Source organism: Mustela erminea, chromosome 12 (genome assembly GCF_009829155.1).
Source record: "Mustela erminea isolate mMusErm1 chromosome 12, mMusErm1.Pri, whole genome shotgun sequence".
NCBI classification, from domain to species: Eukaryota; Metazoa; Chordata; class Mammalia; order Carnivora; family Mustelidae; genus Mustela; species Mustela erminea.
In genome coordinates, this window is record NC_045625.1 from 32,349,837 (window position 1) to 32,368,072 (window position 18,236).

General features: G+C 52.1%; 1 protein-coding gene across 1 annotated transcript in view; it reads left to right on the forward strand.

The window, feature by feature from the left end:
• The window catches only part of GABBR2 (gamma-aminobutyric acid type B receptor subunit 2), a 340,230-nt gene that overhangs the window by 263,616 nt on the left and 58,378 nt on the right, over nucleotides 1-18,236 (forward strand). Inside the window, exons 11-12 of the mRNA XM_032308333.1 lie at nucleotides 2,406-2,538; nucleotides 16,182-16,289. Coding sequence (XP_032164224.1) covers nucleotides 2,406-2,538; nucleotides 16,182-16,289 — 241 coding nt within the window. The remainder of the gene's footprint in view (nucleotides 1-2,405; nucleotides 2,539-16,181; nucleotides 16,290-18,236) is intronic.

An 18,236-nucleotide genomic window follows, 5' to 3' on the forward strand; every position in this document is an offset into this window, starting at 1 on the left:
CACCAGAGTCTTGGCTCCTCCCACAGTGGGAGTGGCTCCTCTCACAGTGGGAAGCACTGCCTGAGGTATAGTCACTGAGTTCAGGAAGGGGCACCCCCTCTCCCTGGCCCTGGGCAATATTTACAGCCCGAGAAGCTCCTCCCTCACATCATTCTTGCTGGGACCCTCAAACAACTCCCCCTGATTCACAGAAGAGAGTACAAAAGCCCAGTGACAGAGGGAGGACCGCTGTCCGAGGCCACACTGCTGTGTGTGGCTGAACCTGTCCCCTGGGTTTCTGGCTTTGATTTCTTTTTTACCACACACGCTCTTCACTCTCTGGAGGAGAGCAGCTCACAGCCTGAGTTATTCTGGTCGGTCGTGGGTAGAACAGGCCACCGCACAGGCGGTGGTGTTCACTGAGCACGACCAGCTTCTGTGGTTCCCAGAGCAAACCCCTGGACCCAGCTCCCTGGGTTGCTGGGGAGCCACTGAGCAGGGGCTCAGAGAGAGGCACAGCCTCGGTGACATCGAGCCCAGAAGCCACGCTGTGTGACCTTCCTGGCTGCCAGGAGCAAGTCTGATTCCACAGAGAACGGGGTTGTTTTCTTTTTTCTCTTCCGGCTTGCAAAGAAAGAACTTGGAGGCTCTCTATTTCTTTGTTGTTTTTTATTTTGATTAGTCAAACTTTTTCCCAAAGAAAAAAAGGAGTTTTATTCACCTGTTTATTTTCTACACATTAGTAACACATATGCCGCCACAAAAAAATTCAAGAAAGTTTTGCCTACTCTCTACAAACCTTAGCTCATGACCATGCCCCTTAGCATTTGGCGCAAGGCCTGGGCCCGGAATCAGTTCCCAATTAATATTAGACTCCCTTTCTACAAGCTTCCAAAATACCTATCTTAACAGCAAGTTGCCCCTCTGGTAAGACTAAACTCCTTTAATTCTTTAATTACACTGTTCTGGCCTCCTGTGGAAAATTACTGTTACTCTTCCAGTAGACTGGCAGCTATGTGAATTTTTTGACTGGCTTTGCAGATTAAAAAATCTGAAAGAAATAGGAAATGTCACAGGAGTTCCAAGTTCCCCTCACTTTTATGTCCCTAAATTCTACCCATTTGTTAAGGTCCTTTTCCTCCAGTAACCACCCCGCCTCCTGGCCCTACCCCTTCCCCAGCTTCCCATGGTAATAAGGATGAAGGGGCCTTAGCAGTCTGTGGTACACAAAAGGACCTCCAGGAATCCAGCCTTGTGCGAGCTGCCCACGTGCCCTGGGCAGTGTGGTCTGTGCTCCCATTTTACTCATGAGGAGACTCCTCTGGGCCCAGTGACCAGCTAGGAGTGCACCTCTGGGGAGAGGCCCCAACTCATGCTCCCTGTTCAAAGGCTGCGTGTGATCCATAATTTACACCAGGCTTTTTATCTCTCTTCCACTAGGACACATTGCATTTTTTAAATGTGAAAGGATTTCGTAAAATGGCAGAGTGTAAAAGAAAATGTTCAGGGAACCATTGACCGTAATTACGATCTGCAAAAAAGCATCTGGACTGGGGGGCTGCGGAGTGCCTCAAAACCCAAGATAGACCCCGTATCGGATTGTGCTGGGGTAGCCAGGCACTTGTGAGGGTGAATTCCAGCTGGGCACCGGTCTCAGCCAGGCCTGGCTTGCCGGGCAGCTGGGAGCCAAAGAGAAATTCCTGCAGGAGGCCAGAGACAAGCATGTGGAGTGTGGGAGTGTAAAGATTGCCCCCGGCAGCCTGGTGAAGACAGGGGTGGGGGTGGGGACTCCCCACCCCCGGGGAGTGGATAGACTCCGTTGTCCATTTTTATCACCTAAAGACTAGGTGTGTGACCCCTTGGTGCCAAGACCGTGGCCGCTTCGGACAGCCAAAGCAAATGCTCACCTACGCTTTGGTGACCACACTTCCTCAGCAGCCCTGTAGACCTCCTGGGCTGGCCCCACGTGGCAAGGCGGAGAGTGGTGTGGCCTTCTCCCCCTCCTCTCCCTCCTCCCTTAAGGCTGCTGAGCTTAAGTGTAGAAGTCTCTAGATTTAGCCTCTCTTCTCAGCCCCAGAGGAAAGAAAGACCCGTTGCCTTAATAATGTGTTTGTGTAAACTGAAAATGAATGGTTGAAAAAGCTGGTGCTACGAGCTGCCCCCTAGGGAAATGACAGATGAACTCGATAGAGGAAAAATCCACCAATAGCATCAGATAGCTTCCAGGGTCCTTCTGGGTGGGGGAAGCAGCCCCTAGCAGGCGCACGGCCTGGGACGGCAGTGGTGGGAAGTGGAGGAAACTCGGGCTTGCGTTTCTCTCTCCTCCAGCCGCGGCAACACTGTACACCTAGGAGGCATTCAGGGAATGTTTGCTGGAGCAATAACGGCATTAACAGTTCTGTTAACGGTCATCCTTCTCTTGGCAGACTGATAAAGATGTCCAGTCCGTACATGAACAACCTCATTATCCTCGGAGGGATGCTCTCCTATGCATCGATATTTCTCTTTGGCCTTGATGGATCCTTTGTGTCTGAAAAGACCTTCGAAACACTTTGCACCGTAAGTCATTCTGCATCTTCCCAGGGTATAAGATATAAGGTTTTCTTGGTTTCTCATCCTCAAAAACACAGATACAGGGCGCCTGGGTGGCTCAGTGGGTTAAGCCGCTGCCTTCGGCTCAGGTCATGATCTCAGGGTCCTGGGATCGAGTCCCGCATCGGGCTCTCTGCTCAGCAGGGAGCCTGCTTCCTCCTCTCTCTTTCTCTGCCTGCCTCTGCCTACTTGTGATCTCTCTCTGTCAAATAAATAAATAAAATCTTAAAAAAAAAAAAAACACAGATACAAACCCAGAAATGAATGAAAATATGTGAACTGGCAAAAGACAGTCCATTCATGCAGTTCCAACAGCACAGTATATTGTTGCTTTCAGACCGGGATGGACTTCACTATTGCCTATAAAATTAAGATAATGGATTTATTTAAGAGGCCACCGCTAGAAGACAGCCCCCAGAGAAATGGCCGGGTAGCCTGTAAAAGCGAGAGAGGGAAACTACCAACCAGAAAAGGATCCATACCTGGGTTCAGGGTCAGGGTCGCTTAAGGAGGAATAAATCTGCCTGCGTACCTTAAGAACTATTACAGAATAGGGTAAGAGGTGTCTGTGCATGCGACTTTGAGTCAAATAGAAAAAATCAGAGCTACTCTTTTCTATTTAAGCAGTGCTTCTCAACCCATCTTTTTCCTTATTGCCCCCCTAAGAAGCCTTTTTAGACTTTAATAATTATCTCCTCATGCAAATTTAATACCGAAGATATACTGTACATTTGTTTATATACTGTATGTAAATCTTATAGTTTATACATGAAAGAGTAATATTTTCCCATTTAAAAAAACAATGTTTGCCCCCTTGGGAACTATATCCCCCCCCCCACTGAGAATACATGTACTTAAGGAAGCCCAAAACAGTATAATTTATTAACTATATTTTAGAAATCCTATTTTGAAAATTAATTACCATGTTCTAGACATTCGCTGCCTCCTTGGTGGCGGCGGCGGCAGTGGTTTTTCCTACAAGAGTTCGTGCAGTAGCCGTTTACAATGGTGTGGAACTCACTCCCAGTGGAATGTATCGTTGGCTTGCTATTTCAGAGGAGAATGAGCAGGTGGGATTTATCTCTGGACTTGGACTACTGTGATCTCTCAAAACTGGGTTAGCCATTTGGGTCTCTGTATTGTCCCCAAAGTGATTATTCATCCGATTCCCAGCCTGGAGGACCAGAGCTAGAAGGGATGGCCAAAGGATCCGTGTCGGCCAGATTAATCGAAAGCGACTCTTTTGTTGTTCTGTGTTTTCTTGTAAGGCGTTGAGAGCTATGTGGGCCCTTTTTCTGCATAGTCTGTTTTAGAGCATACTTGGTCTCAGTGTCTCAGTGTCGCCCACTACTGGACACTCACAGGTTGCAAACTGGCAGCCAGGGAGCATACAGAGGGCAGGACCTCTTTCTTCCTCATCTGGTCCCTGCGCCCTGAGACAGCATGTGGAAAGAATGGGAGCTCCCTGAATCTGATGCTGTATGTGACAGTGCCCCCACCTGAGTCCTGCAGATAATTCAATCGGACTGTCGCTCACACAGCATCGAGAAATTGTTCGAGTTACCAGTAACTTCATTGTGAGTTGCCTAGCAAGTGAGATGACCACAGACTGTTTCTCTGTCTGAAAGGTTCCATTTGAGAAGTGGGTGGTTGAGCCCCGATCCCCTAGAGGACAGGGAGCGTCGAAGACGCACACGGCGCTGTTCCAAAGTCCCTGTGGGTGTGGCTTAGTTCCCTCGCAGGTGTGTGACCCATTGGCACAAAGATGGCGACCGTGGCTTGTGGGAGTCTTGCTCATTTTAGGGATGCTGTGAAGGTCCCTTAGGACCCTTAGGTCCCTCACATTCAAGTCCCCTGCATTTCTGCTCAGCATGAATTTTGACTTTTGTGCCCTTGTAATTTCATGGATGCTGGTGTGTTTAAGGGCAATTTTCCTGGGCAGGGGTGAGGCCACAGGAAGGGGCTGCTCCTGACGCCCCCAGAAGAAGCTCAGTGAGGAGAGCGGGGATTTCCTTCTTACCTCTGTGCCTGGGGACACCTCTCCCACCCAAGTTTGAGGAGACCGTGATTAAACCAATAATGAAAATGGTATCAGGGGCCAGTGGGGTGAATTGTACTTTACACAGCTCTGATGCCTCAGTGGCACCCCCTGAGAGCTGAGGGGTCCCCCTCAATCTCCCAGCCAAGAATCATGGAGCAGAGCCCCACCCCGGCCGCTCCTGGGGCGCCTCTCTGCCCAGCTTCAGTCGCCTGCTGCAGCGCCTCCACAGGCCTGAGTTTCAGCGCACAGAGGGTCTCTTCCTCCCAGGAAGAAGGTGCTGATCTCTTACCCTGCTCAGGGGCCAGAGGCCATTCCTGCACAGGTGACTTCTCGACGTGGACCCGAGTCCTGCAAACGCTGGGTGACGTAAGCTAGGGAGAAAAAAAAAAAAAAAAAAAAAAAAAGAAAAAAAAAAAGAGGCGGGGGGACATCCCCCACACCTGGGTTTTTTTCCTTTAATGAAGCCTGACATTCTGTTCTGGGAGTCGTGCTCATTTGTGTGAGGGGAAGGTTGTCCTGGGAAGCCTGGCAAGGCGGTATGAATAAATCATAAAGCACTTTACAAATCAGCATTAGCTCCGAACACGAGGGCTCGGGAGATGTTAGGCCCCGGTTCTCACCGTCCCTGAGGATTCATTTATTGGCAGTCAGCGCTATTTCGCAGGCTCTGCCGAGGGGAACCCACATTCATGACTGTGGGGGAGAGGCACGGATGGACTCCTCTGGACTGAACTGGGTCAGCACAAATGTGCACGTGGGCTAGGACTGGGGTCATCTGGTTAATAATTCCCCATATCGCTCTGGAAGGGAATGGGAATGCTCCTGAATTTAGAGCCTAAATGCCAGTCCCCAGTGAGGGCAGTTTGGGTTGTGTTCCCCCGGCTAACCAAGAGGGCTTGGCTCCTTTAGCTGACCTGGTGCTTTTCAGCTTCTGGTCTCTCTGGGTCAAACGAGCCGCCCACTGGTAAGCAGCCATGTTGCTGGGAGAAGGAGAAGGAAGAAGGGCCTGCTGGTTCAGCGGACACAGGTCTTCCACAGGGACTCCCACCCTACATGTATTGGCCCCTGACTGTGAGCCGTGACTTAGCTTCTCCAAGGCTCGGTTTTTCCATCTGTGAAATGAGCCTAACAAGCCCCATGCACAGCAGTGGTGTGTGCTGAGAGGCTAGCGGTGAGGCGCCAGGAGCACGGGGCACAGCGGGTCAGCAGCTCTCTCCTGGTTGCAGTTACTAGCAAGGTTCCCTGCTCTGTGTTCCAGAGGCACTTTTCATAGGACAAAGGGCCAGGCAGAAAACGTGGAGCCGGCTTCTGGTGTGGAGCGATAGAAGTCACAGTTCGGTCTGTCCTGCTGCTCTGTCAATGCCCGTTCTTTTAACTTTTCATTTCAATATGGAAATGAAACACAGTGTTAAACCGTGATCGCCACGTGGGGAAGAAACCTATGACCGTCATGAGATTATGCCTCCCTAGGGGCTGTAGCTCTGCTGGGGAGGGCCGTCATAACTTGGACGGGGGTGGCTGCCCATGCGTGCACTCACTCGCAGGTGTGAGAGTGCACACGCGCGTGCACGCACACGGCTTAGTTCCCATCCCCCCAGTCCCTCTGACCCTTTCAGGAATCCTCCCAGCTGGTGTCAGCAAGTCTTGCAAACAGCTCCAGTTATACAGTGCTGTCTCCCTGGACGCTGTGTGGGTAGTGGAATCACCATAGCAACGTGGCCCCTGTGGGCAGGGAGCTGCCTGCAAGGACAGTGCTGGGCCCGGCCTGAGCCCCTGTGCCCGGAGGGGGCTGGGTGTGGGAGGGCCAGCTCAAAACGGGCTCGCTGACCTGGCTCAGGAATCCCAGCTCCTGGCAGCCCAGAGAAGGGAGTAAGGTCGGTGGGGGAGAGAAAAGGCGCTTGTGTTCCTTGTAGAAGCCTAGGGAGAACCCCCAGCATGAGCGTGGGGGTGGCGAGAAGGGGCTCTGCGGGGAGGGGGAGACCCAGGTGGGCCTCAGATCCCAACCAAGGTCCCAACAGCTTCGGGGACTCTCGGAGCCTCACTGGGGGTGGAGGCCATCAGCAGCCCCACGGTGACTCCCCAAGCCTGTGCCCTCCTGAAACTCAGTGCTCTCTGCTCCGATTCACAAGGCCAACCCTGCTGCCCCATGCACACTTCCCTTCTCATCCCCACAATCCTGACAAGGCAAGGTTCACCGTCCCCGCGTGACATGAGAGAAAACCAAAACTCTGCCACATGTGGCTAGGCGGCAGGACTGAAGCTTGGGACTAGGCCTGTTGGACTACAGAGGTGTCTGAGACATTTTGTTTTTTAAGAAATGTATATATATAGAGGCACCTCGGTGGCTCGGTGGGTTAAGCCTCTGCCTTTGGCTCAGGTCATGATCCCTGGGTCCTGGGATGGAGCCCCACATTGGGCTCTCTGCTCAGCGGGGAGCCTGCTTCCCCCTCTCTCTCTGCCTTCCCCTCTGCCTACTTGTGATCTCTCTCTCTGTCAAATAAATAAATAACATATTTTTTAAAAAGAAATATATATATATATATATATATATATATACACACGTGTGTGTGTGTGTGTGTGTGTGTGTATTTTTTGTTCGCTGGTTCGTACAAAAGAAACAGGTCCACCAAATTCTTAGAGACGTGGTCAACATTTATCCCCCAAATTTGTCCATTCGTATTTTTAAAACTTGAGATATCATTCACATACCATAAAATTCACCCTTTCAAGGTGCATAATTCACTGGTTTTCATAAATTTATTCATTCATTTTTGATGTGTCCCCAAACACTTCAGAATACCTAGCATATAAGAAAATTACAGTCAGACTGTTTCATGTTCAAATCCCAAGGTACCCTATTTCTCTGCTGTGTGACTTCAGGTTACTTAATGCCTCTGACTTTTAGTTTACTCCTCTGTAAAATGGACATAAGGATTCAGTAGCATCCGTCTACACAAAGCATTTAGTGCCTGCCTCCCAATAAGATTCAGTGAATGTTAGCCGTTATCATTATGAATGATGGGATTATGTCTGGATTCTGGTGTTCCCCTGTGGACACTGCTCAGAGAGACGCTGATAAAGCGTCTCTTGTGAACTTGGGATGAAGAAGAGCCTGGAAAGTGGTCTTGATGCCGGTTGATTGGAGGGAGGTACGTCCGTGGCAACTTCTGGCCTTATGTGGCCTTGCTCCGCTAGAACTGAGGTGGGGACAAACTCGGGCCCGAAGTCAAAGTCAAGTTGCTGTCCCTCAGTCGCCCTCCGTGTTGAAAGGGTTCCTCGGGCAGGCAGGCAAGGCAAGGTAAGAGCAAGGCAGGTGGGACTCAGGGCACTCCCACGCAAGTCCGCAGGCGTTGGCAGCCCTCCCGGCAGCTCAGAGGAGCGTGGCTTAGCTGTACAGCTCCCAGCTGCCTCTACTCACTAACAACCCTGATTCCTTTTTTTTTTTTAACTTTTTATTAAAGTATACACACTTCCTCATTCACACACATATGATAAGTGTTAAGCTCAGTGAATTTTCCCGAACCGAACTCAGCTGTGAATCCAGCATCCTGATCAGGAAACAAACCATTGCTAGCATTTCAGAAATGCTACCTGTCCTCCTCCGTGGCCATCCACACCCCCCTAAAGGATAACCACCACCCTGTCTTCCACCTGCACCCATCGTGCCCCGCCATGTGCACGTGAATCACCTTTGGGAGGGCGGGAGCGCAGTGAATGTGGATTCTGACTCCGGAGCTCCGGTGGTTGCATCTGGAACAAACCCCCAGACCACACGCAGAGTACAAAGGTCAAGGTCAGAACCCTGCTTTATTTCTGTGTTTGTCCCTTGGAGACTGGTTACGGAAGAGAAATGGAAGCATCAGAGACCTTGTCCTTTGAGGATCAAGTTGCGGGGGAAAGGGGCTCCTGCCACCCCCCACCCCGGAACGTCTGGAAGCAGAGAAGCCCCATCACAGGAGGCAAGGTTGAACTCTGGGTCCCGAAGTGTGCTCCCAGCCCCGAAGTGTGCTCCCAGCCATCCACACTGCCCACAAGAGGTTTATGAATGATCTCAGGATGGGCAGCGGCTGGGAAGGGTGGGGCGGTGGGGCAACAGGCCCGGGACTGAGGGGCAGGACGCCCTCTTCTGGCCCTCCCGGAATTCGAGGATTTTCTGACTCTAACTCAAAAGGCAAAGGCAACCTGGGATCACCCACCTGGCCTCCCAGGAAGTTCAAGTCTAGGAAGAATGAGTGATGGCTTTGAGTTAAAAGGCCATAAATGTCTCTGATATTTCTTGCTTGGGGATTTCTTCTGGAGGCAGTTGAGAGATAACCTGATAAAATAATGTGGTTGAGGGGCTGTCTCGGCCTGCGATCCTGTGCTTTTGCATCTGGCCATGGTAGAATGCTTTGTGATTTCAGAAGGTGGCTGGAAGGCTGGGTCACGGGATGCCCACAGTGTCTGAGGGTAGCCTCCCCTGGCAGGTTCAGACCAGAGGAGGGAGGAAGCCATAGACACTGGAGCTGAGCTGCCAGGGCCTGCTGGAGCCATCTAGAGTCTTGGAGAGGCTGTGGCACCACCCAGGCACTTAGTATATAGCACGGCCCTGCGGGCACCTGGCTGGACTGCACAGACCTCTGCCCCCAGGAAGCTGGCAGTGTAGATGGGAAGATGCAGGTAAACAAATAACTCCCATTAGGGATATTGAATGCCTTGACGGAGGAGGTCTGGGGGAAGGAGTGAGGGTCTTCTAGGGCAGTTTATAGAACATGTTCTTCAAACGCTTATTGCCTCAGGACACATGCCACATCTCACCCCTTGCCCCAGGAAGATGTACAGATGTACAAGTCTTGCTTTTGGACAGTCTGAGCCTTCTTTCCCTACCTTCTCACTATTGATTGCCTGGCGTGAATGGTCAGAGTGAAACACAAAATTTTTAGAACCTCTCTGGACTATAGAAAATCATCTTGCTCCCCAATGTCCAACCACCCCCCGCCCAAGAGCTTCCCTGCCATCTGCCTTCCCGGCCTGGGGCCCAGGGGCCTCTGACATGACAGGAGGCCCAGAGCAAGAGTCCCAGTTGTCTCTCAGAACCTACATGTCCATTTGCCCACCGGTCCCCAGAGAGCAATGAAAGCTCGTCCCTCTGCCAGGCAGACCTTCCCGAAATCAGCTGAATAAGCAGCTGAGCAGAATTGTTCTGGGCGTAGATTTTCCTTTCCATTTAGAGATGTGTCTAATTGTTGTTGCCGTTTTCATAGCTGAGACTGATATGGGCATCGCCTGCCTCAAGTTCTCCCTGCCTCACGGATGTCTGTGTTCAAGGCAGTGTGCGGAGGGGGTGGCCGCTGAGGGGAGGAAAGAAAGACCTTACCATCAGAAGAGTAAATCGTTTAAGACTTTGGGAGAAAAAGCGAAGTAGCTGTTTGTCTTGTATTGATGAATCAGAAGAGACTTGTATTAGGGGTGACATAGTGGAAACAGAACTCTAGAGCCCCTCAGAACCTTCTGGTTTCTTCGGCCTCATAGAGACACAAAGAAGGGAGTTACCCACGGCATCACCAAGGAAGTGCAGGAAATGGCTTGGTGCAGGAGTTGCCCCTAGAGTGTTCCTACAGGGGAACTCTGTTTGAATATGTGGAGTGATGGGGATCTCACTACCCAACAGCATACTTTGTTTGTGTAGAAGAGACCACAGATGCCATGAACTCAACCTTTTTTGACATCAAATGCTCCAGTTCCCTCTGTGGTCTTCCTTTCCTGTGCTTGGCTCAGGTACATTTCTGGTGATAAAGAGCTCATTACCTCCTAAGGTGGGTCATCTCCCTCCCCACCCAGGGCTGGCCCCAGAGACTGAAAGGCAAGCACTGTAGGCCCTCCCTCCCCGCAGCACCATCTGGTGGGAGAGGTGGCCAGGTCATCAGATAGACGTCATCTCAGGCTGGCCAGCATAGCAGAAATGTGCACGAGGGTACAAGTCTCAAGGAGTAGGCGGCCTTAATCTCCCTTTGAGGTCTGGGAGGGCTTCTCAGAGGAGGGGGCTCACGAGTTTGGATTTCAGAGGACAACTAAGAATGAGAATTTGTGAAGGAGATCAGAGAGAGGAACAGCATTCAGAGTAGAGGGAACAGCTGGTGGCAGGCCCAGAGCACGAGCCAGAGCAGTAGGGATGGGGGGCATTCAGCGGCATGGGTGGGGTCACTTGGGTGTGAAACGCCCCATGGGGGTGGCGGGAAAGGGGCTTCACCTGCCAAGAATCCGAGTCTAACCTGATTGTTCAGTGGGGCCAATGAAAGGTTTAAACCCAGGAGACTTGCTTATGTTTGCATTAGAGCACAGCCCCAGGTGGCCAGGGGTGGGGTTGGATGGATGAGTAGGAGGTGAGGATCGAGGTAGGAGGAGCAACTGGGGTTCCCCAGGTCCAACGAGCGGTGGTAAGGAACACAGGAACAAGATTCAGACATTGATTAAGAACCTCAGCCCCTCACACACCTTCTTGCAACTAATCCTTGCAGCCATTCTATGAAGAAAGATGCATCGCTGTTCCCATTTCACAGATGAGGAAATGAAGGCTCAAAGAGTTACATGACCTGCCCGGGTTTGCGTCGATAGTAAGAGACAAAGCCAGGACTCAAAGCCCTGTCTGTCTGACTCCAGAACCTCTGCCCGTCATGTCTGACCTGGATGGCAGCAGGAATACACAGAGGAGGGGATGAACCAGCAGGAGACACGGAGTAAAGTGGTCATCAGGCATAGCCTGGCAGGACACAGAGCTTGCCACCGTGGGTCACACAGAGAGGCTCTAGTGGAGGGAGTAGCTCCTGGGGTACAAGAAGGTTAAGGAAGCAGACAACGGGGGTCAAGACACCTGGGGACTAGCAACCACAGGAAGCCCTTTTACTCTAGGCAGGAAGGGCTAGAGAGGAGTGTTTTCCGGAACCCAGAGAGAGCCTGAGCCATGTGAACAGACCCAGCCAGATATACAGCTCTGAAGCAATGGGCAGGAGGAAGCACATGCTCCATCTTCTCTCTCCTGGCACCCTCCAGTCTCCTGCTGGAAGCTTACAAGTCCTGCCAAAAGCCGGAGGGCAAGAAAGCCCAGGAGGTGCAGGCATGGGGCCTCACCTCCCAGAAATAAGGAAGGGCAAAGCGTGGTTCTGGGCAGAAATTGCGGCAGAAGGCGGGCTTGGGGGTTCAAAAGCAGAGTGACGGTGGGGAGGATTCCCCAGGGGGACCGCGCAGTCCCTAACTGGGGTGACAGTGGATGGCGTGGATAATGGCACCACTCCCTGAGTCTGGAGGAAATGGAGCAGTTCAGAGGAAATGCCCGTGGGCTCAGCTTTGGCTGTGGAGTATGAAGTCTCATGGCACAGCTAGGTGTCCCCTAGGTCTCTGGTGACAGTGGCATATGCAGGTTTGGAGCTCAGGAAAGAGACAGAAGCTGGGAAAGATGTAAGGGACTTGTCAACAAAGAGAAAGTGGTTGATGCCTGAGAGTGGGGATAATAATCCAGGGAGAGCCCTTAGAGGCAAAGAGGGTTCATTTCCAGCGTAAAGAGATAGTGGAGGAGTGGAAAGAGAGTAGCATCCCTTTGGCAGAGGCCTCGCTCACTCACTGGGCCGAGCCAGCCGGTGGCGGGCAGCTCTGCCGGTGGGGGTCCTGTTGTGCTGCTTTTGGCATCTTTCCTCCAGTGTTGTTTCATCCTGGTCCACGGGGCTATCTTTAAATGGCATGTGAACACCACCGTGGGCAAGGTGACCCACTGGGATCGTCTTGCGGAAGAATCCGCGTATTTATTTTTGGTTTTTATGTAGAAAAAATAGAAAGAAATTCAGCTTTACTCAGGTGTAGTACTTGGCCTGGCCCTGGAGCCCTGGTGCAATGCCCAGTGACAGATGCAGGAACTCTCCAGACAGCCACGTGGTTGGTCAATCCATGGCACGGGATGGCAAGGGGGCATTGTGCCAAGGGTCCCCAAGACAACCCCCAGCTCAGCGATTCGCTAGGAGGTCTCAGCCCATGCTCGTACTCACAGCAGTGATTCATTACAGAGAAAAACACGTAGAGCAGAATCTGCAGAGGGTAAAGGCCCTGGAGGCAGAGTCCGCAGGAACCCAGGCTCGAGCTTCCACGCACCGCTGCCGGCCACGCACCGCTGCCGGCGGATCCCACGGGACACCCTGGATCCCCCAGTAGTGAGTGGTGACAAGGTGTATGAAACGCCATCCGCTAGGGAGGCTCACTGGAGACTCTTGAGTCCAGGATTTTTGTTGGGGGCAGGTCACCAGGGCCTCCTTGCTCAGCATGTACCCAAATTCCAGGGTCGCGGAAGGAAAGCAGGCGTGCAACGTAAACCACGGTGTTGGCCCAAACAGCTCAGGCCTAGAGTCACTCTTATCACTGAGAGAACAGCAGGAACTGTCCCCAAACCCAAGTTCCCAGACACCGGCCAAGGGTCAGTCTGCCCAGCAGGCCCTTCTATGGACAGGGTCAGGATCCTGGTCCGTTAACCCTTTCCCACCCAGCCCCCTCAGCCATTCTTCGTTTTCCACTTACGGCAACATGTCACTATTTCCAGATTCCAGGTTAGATTTGTATTATTGAGGTGTACCTAATTTATAGTATTGAGTCTTTTTTTTTTTTTAAGATTTTATTTATTTGACAGACAGAGATCACAAGTAGGCAGAGAGGCAGGCAGAGAGAGAGAAGGAAGCAGGCTCCCTGCTGAGCGGAGAGCCCGATGCGGAACTCGATCCCAGAACCCTGAGATCATGACCTGAGCCGAAGGCAGAGGCTTATCCCACTGAGCCACCCAGGTGCCCCTATAGTACTGAGTCTTAATGAACTTAGCCTTACAGAAACAGGCAAGTGGCCCAAAAATGATTACTTCAAAGAAAACAAGTCAACTCCAAGAACACTAAGGAGTGACACTTCTACCCAAGATCAGAGAGCTCTATCGGCCACATAAAAATCAAATGAGACAATTTCATCCCCACCCTCCTTCTTCAAATATCCTCGTTGGCCTTATGTTCCTGTTTCAAGTTATTTTTCTGATAGGAGAATATGCTCAAAACACTTGGAGGCTATTGTCTTACCAGTCCTGCCAACCCGTTAGCACTGAGACTGTGCAGAGATGGCCCAGGAGAAAGTTCTCGGGCTATCAGCTGCCCCCACCTACCCCACCATCGTGTGTACTGTCCCTTTGACAGCTGACCCCACCGTGTGGATGAACCAGCTTCGAAGTAGGAACCTTTATCTGAGGAGGCAGCAGGGCCAGGGAGCTCTGGGGAGGTGCACAAGGTGTCGGGTTCCAGGCAGCTCTGTGGCTATGTGCTGTGGTTCAGAGAAATGTCTTAAATGCCCTGAGTCTCTGAGCTTCTTCATCTGCTAAGTGCTTTTCTCACTCAACTGGTGGCTACAAAAAAGTCTGTTTTGTTGTTGTTTTATTTGTTGTTTTTATCTTTGTAAGCTTAGTCTCGCGCCTAATAACACTTATCGAGCAAACAGATGAATGAGTGAATGAATGAATGAATGAATGAGCGATCTGTAAGGTCCTATGCAACTCTGATGGACTAGGGATTTGTGATCTGGTCACTGATTAAGCTCAGGTCTAAATTCCCAATAACTGGGCATTATTATTCCTCCCGCGCCTGTTCTGTTCACTTGCCTCGCATTATTAGGTTATAATGTGGGTAATAATGGGGCCCTCCGATCCCTTCTCCAAAATACTGTGATTCATTCTTGCCTGTGTAATTTAGCCTCACTTTTGAAATCTTAAAAAAAAAAAAAAGAAAGAAAGGAAGGAAGGAAGGAAGGAAGGAAGGAAAAGGTGACGTCCACCTGTCCCGCTGTCCGCATTCAGACCTGGCACGTCCGGGTTTCTGAGCAGTCGCTCGGAACTGATGATGCTGTTGTCCTTCCTCAGGGGCCCAGCCTCGCCACCTTCTCAGCCAGGTCCCGCTTCCACAGATCAAATGGAAAGGGGGCATGTTCTGCCTCTGCAAACTGGAGGCTAGAGAACTAAGTTGTTAGAAGGGCAGAGTGAAGGTTCTCCAGGCAAGAATTCAGCTGGGAGCATTTCTGGAAACTTCCTACACAGGCTGAGGCACCCTGGGCTGGAAGGGCCTGCTGTGGTCAGGCACACCTGCTGTGTCCGATTCCTCTGGACACGAAGGGCCCCACCTGTGTGGGTATCTCCCTCTTTTTCCTATACCATTCACCTTCTGGCTGGGTTCAGCTGGGACAGGTGGGGATTTTTCCAAGTGAACTTAGCGCCGCAGAGCTGAGGGAGAGCAGAGCAAAGACCAAAGCCCAGAACAGAAGTTCACAGCCACACGGTTTTCTCACCCCAGTGAGCGGGAGGCCCTAGGACTCAGCGCCATGCAGCCTGGAGCTGGGCGAGTCTCCTCGGTTTGGGAGAGTGTCCAGGTCAGCAGGTGAGGGCAGAATCTGGAGAGGGTGGGGGCTGGCCCTGATGGCAGTGCGGGTAGGGAATCCGCATCCAGGATGCCCCCATGACCTAACAGATGGCGGCAGCCATCCCAGCCCGCAAGGGTCCAGCCTGACAGTCACCAGCCCAGGGCTGGTGATCAGGAGACATTTAATCGTGGGGAACTGGTGAAAGCCAGACAGGGCCTTAGTCCTGAGCAGAAACCTTAGGTCCAAGGACGGGCTCAGGGGCCAGGCTGGCCTGGTGCTGTGTATCCAGACTCTGGGGTCGTACAGTACAGTGGAAACCACATAGCAACCATGACAGATGGGGCTAGATGGTAGGCCCCAGGCAGCATTTGCTTCTCTCCAAAGGCCCGAGGAGACAGGCCCCTAGTGAGAGCAGGAAGCTCATGGCACTTCTCCCCCAGCCTTCCTCCCCAACTGAACAGCCTCTGCCATGGCTTGGAGCTGACCTGTCTGTGGCTGCCGATGAGGTGTCCCTGGGGCCAGCTCTGGCTGAGTCCTGCCCAGCTCTGCCAGAGTCATGGGTTTGCTGAGCCCTGGAGATGGGCCGTGGCAGGCTGGGGCTCCTGCTTGGTCTCAGCTCCTGTGGCTCAGTGTCCCCCCTCCTTCCCCGGCACCCACAACCTGGGAGCTGGGGGTCCCATAGAAGAGGTTCCCGGGGCCATCTGCTCACCTACTCACTCGGTGAGGGGACAGGAAGTGGGCGATTATATTCACCTCCTCAGGTGTGTCTCCTCCCTTAGAATCACATAGAAGGCTCTAAGGAAGGAGGGGAAGGAATGGGGAGAAACCAGAAGGCTGGTCTGTCGCCACTTAGTGATCCCTCCATGGTCCTGAGAGCCTCTGTGCCTCTGTCTGGGACTGGTTCCCTCTGGGTTGTGGGCCCATGGGAGGCAGAATTGGAAGTTCACAGGTACCTATGCCCAGTGCCCTGGTTCTAGGGAGTGGCTGACAGAACTAAATGTCTGTCAGATTGAGACGTGATTGAAGGACCCTTGATGATTGTAGAACTCCACACTGTGTAAAACAGAGCATCTGTCCCCATCACCTAGAACCCCCTACTGATGTTCTCATAAATGGTGAGGTTGGTCCACCTAGAAGATATTAACGTCTGTTTTCTCACGACCTCTAGGTCAGGACCTGGATTCTCACCGTGGGCTACACAACCGCCTTTGGGGCAATGTTTGCAAAGACATGGAGGGTCCACGCCATCTTCAAAAACGTGAAAATGAAGAAGAAGGTAATCGCTCCCATTCTAAGATGTTTGCGATGTTTCCTTAGCCTTTACTTAGCAAATATAATTAGGCGCCTACAGTGTGCTTAGCACTGGGCTATTCGCTGGGGATTCAAGCTACACACAATGCCCATCCCCACCACCTTCAGCCTCCTAGGGAGATCAAACAGCTAACAAAGCATTTACAACACATGGCAGTAAGGACTGGCTGGGGATGTCTAGGGGCAACGGGGGTACAAGCACTCAGGGAAGGCTTCATGTAGGAAGTGACCCAGATGCTGAGACCCAGAAGGTGAGTGGGGGTGTTAGCTAGCCAGAGGCCTGAAGAGGGAACTGCATGCATGGCGCCCTGGGGAGGGGGGTGTATGTTCCCAGAGCCAGGACATGGTGTTTGCAGGGACAGGGTGCGAGACTAGCCACGGTAGGGAATCTGAACTTCACCTTGTGGGCAGTAAGGAGCCTGTGAAACAGGACACAGACCAAATGTAACGCTTCGATTTTCACCGAGGCCCTTAGAGGACAGGAGCTCGGCCTCCCTGTGGGTGGAGAACATTCGCCAACCACGTGGTTACGTGCAACTAGCATGTTGACTCGGCTTGGCTCTTAGGATGTAGTCCTAGAGAAACTCTCTCCCCTCCCCCTGCTGTTGTTTTAACTCTTCTGGTGGAACAGTTCTTCCCTCACTTCTACAGAAAAAGGCAAGTCTCCTGACTTTGAAGGCCCTCCGGTCAGCAGCTAACACGTGGAGTCCATCATAATATTCAGAATTTCAAAACTGCCTTCAAAGGCACAGCTTCCCCTCACTCAGGCCTGCCATGCCCGCCACCTGGCCTGGGAAAGGGGGTGTGCTGGGCCGCTTCTCTCCTTTGCCAGCCTGAGCGGTTTCCCTGTCATCTCCTTCCCAAGGTCTCTGAACCCTCTGGAGTTGGAGCTTGGAAGGAGCTAGCGTGGTGCTTGCTAGGCCTGGTTAAGCAGACCCTTTAGACTCTCCCAGGGGGCTTTGGTGGATTTTTCAAAGCCCCAGGACCACGATGTTCCCTCCTGCGGTGTCCTTGTCATGGATGCATTACTCTTCCGAGAGGCCACATATTGGTTCCCCGACTCCTGGACTCACGTCACCCCTCTGGCAAGTCTTGGACAGGGCCACACAGCTCTCCATCTACCCTGGCCCACATCTGGTGCACTGGAGACATGCGTGCACCCTTCGCCCACAAAAACTGGAGGGGTGCAGGCTGATCCCACTATAGCAGCCGCCCCTCTTGTTCTGCCCCCAGAGCAGTGGACCTGCTGTGGGTCTTTGAGCAGATGTCATCCTCTGTCAGGGTCTCAGTTTCCTTATCTGTAAGATGGGGCCATATTGAAATGGTACTGTCTCCTGGACTGTGGTTCTGTGTGGTCCCCAGTGGCACCACTCACTCATCAGCCCTCCACCTGCCAGAGCTGCTTTAGGAGCTGCTGTCTTTGGTGAGGGAGGACAGTCCTCTTTGTTCTGTCCCCTGCCCCCTACCTGGACCACCTTAGGGAAACTGCAGGCTGCTTTTAGAGGGAGGAAAGAGTCTGTCTCTGCCACCCACACTGCCTGTGCTCACCTGAAGGGCCCTCCTTCATAACCTCAGCATTTGTGACAACTCCCTTCCATCTATCCTGACTGCACATTTCATTCAAATGGGAGCTTTTGAAAACGCCCAGAAGTTTTCCAACCCAAGCCAATTGAAACCACCTCTCTAGGCCTAGAATTGAGCATCAGGAGGTTTTATGACTTTCCCAGGTGATATTAATATACAGCCACAGTGGAAGACCTCGGGTCTAGATCAAAGCTACTCAGAGTGTGGGCTGGTCCAGCAACATGATAGGCATCACCTGGGAGCTTGTTAGAAATGCAGATTCTTGGGCTGCATGGCTGGCTCAGTCAGATGAGCCTCCTACTCTTGATCTCAGCTCAGGTCTTGATCT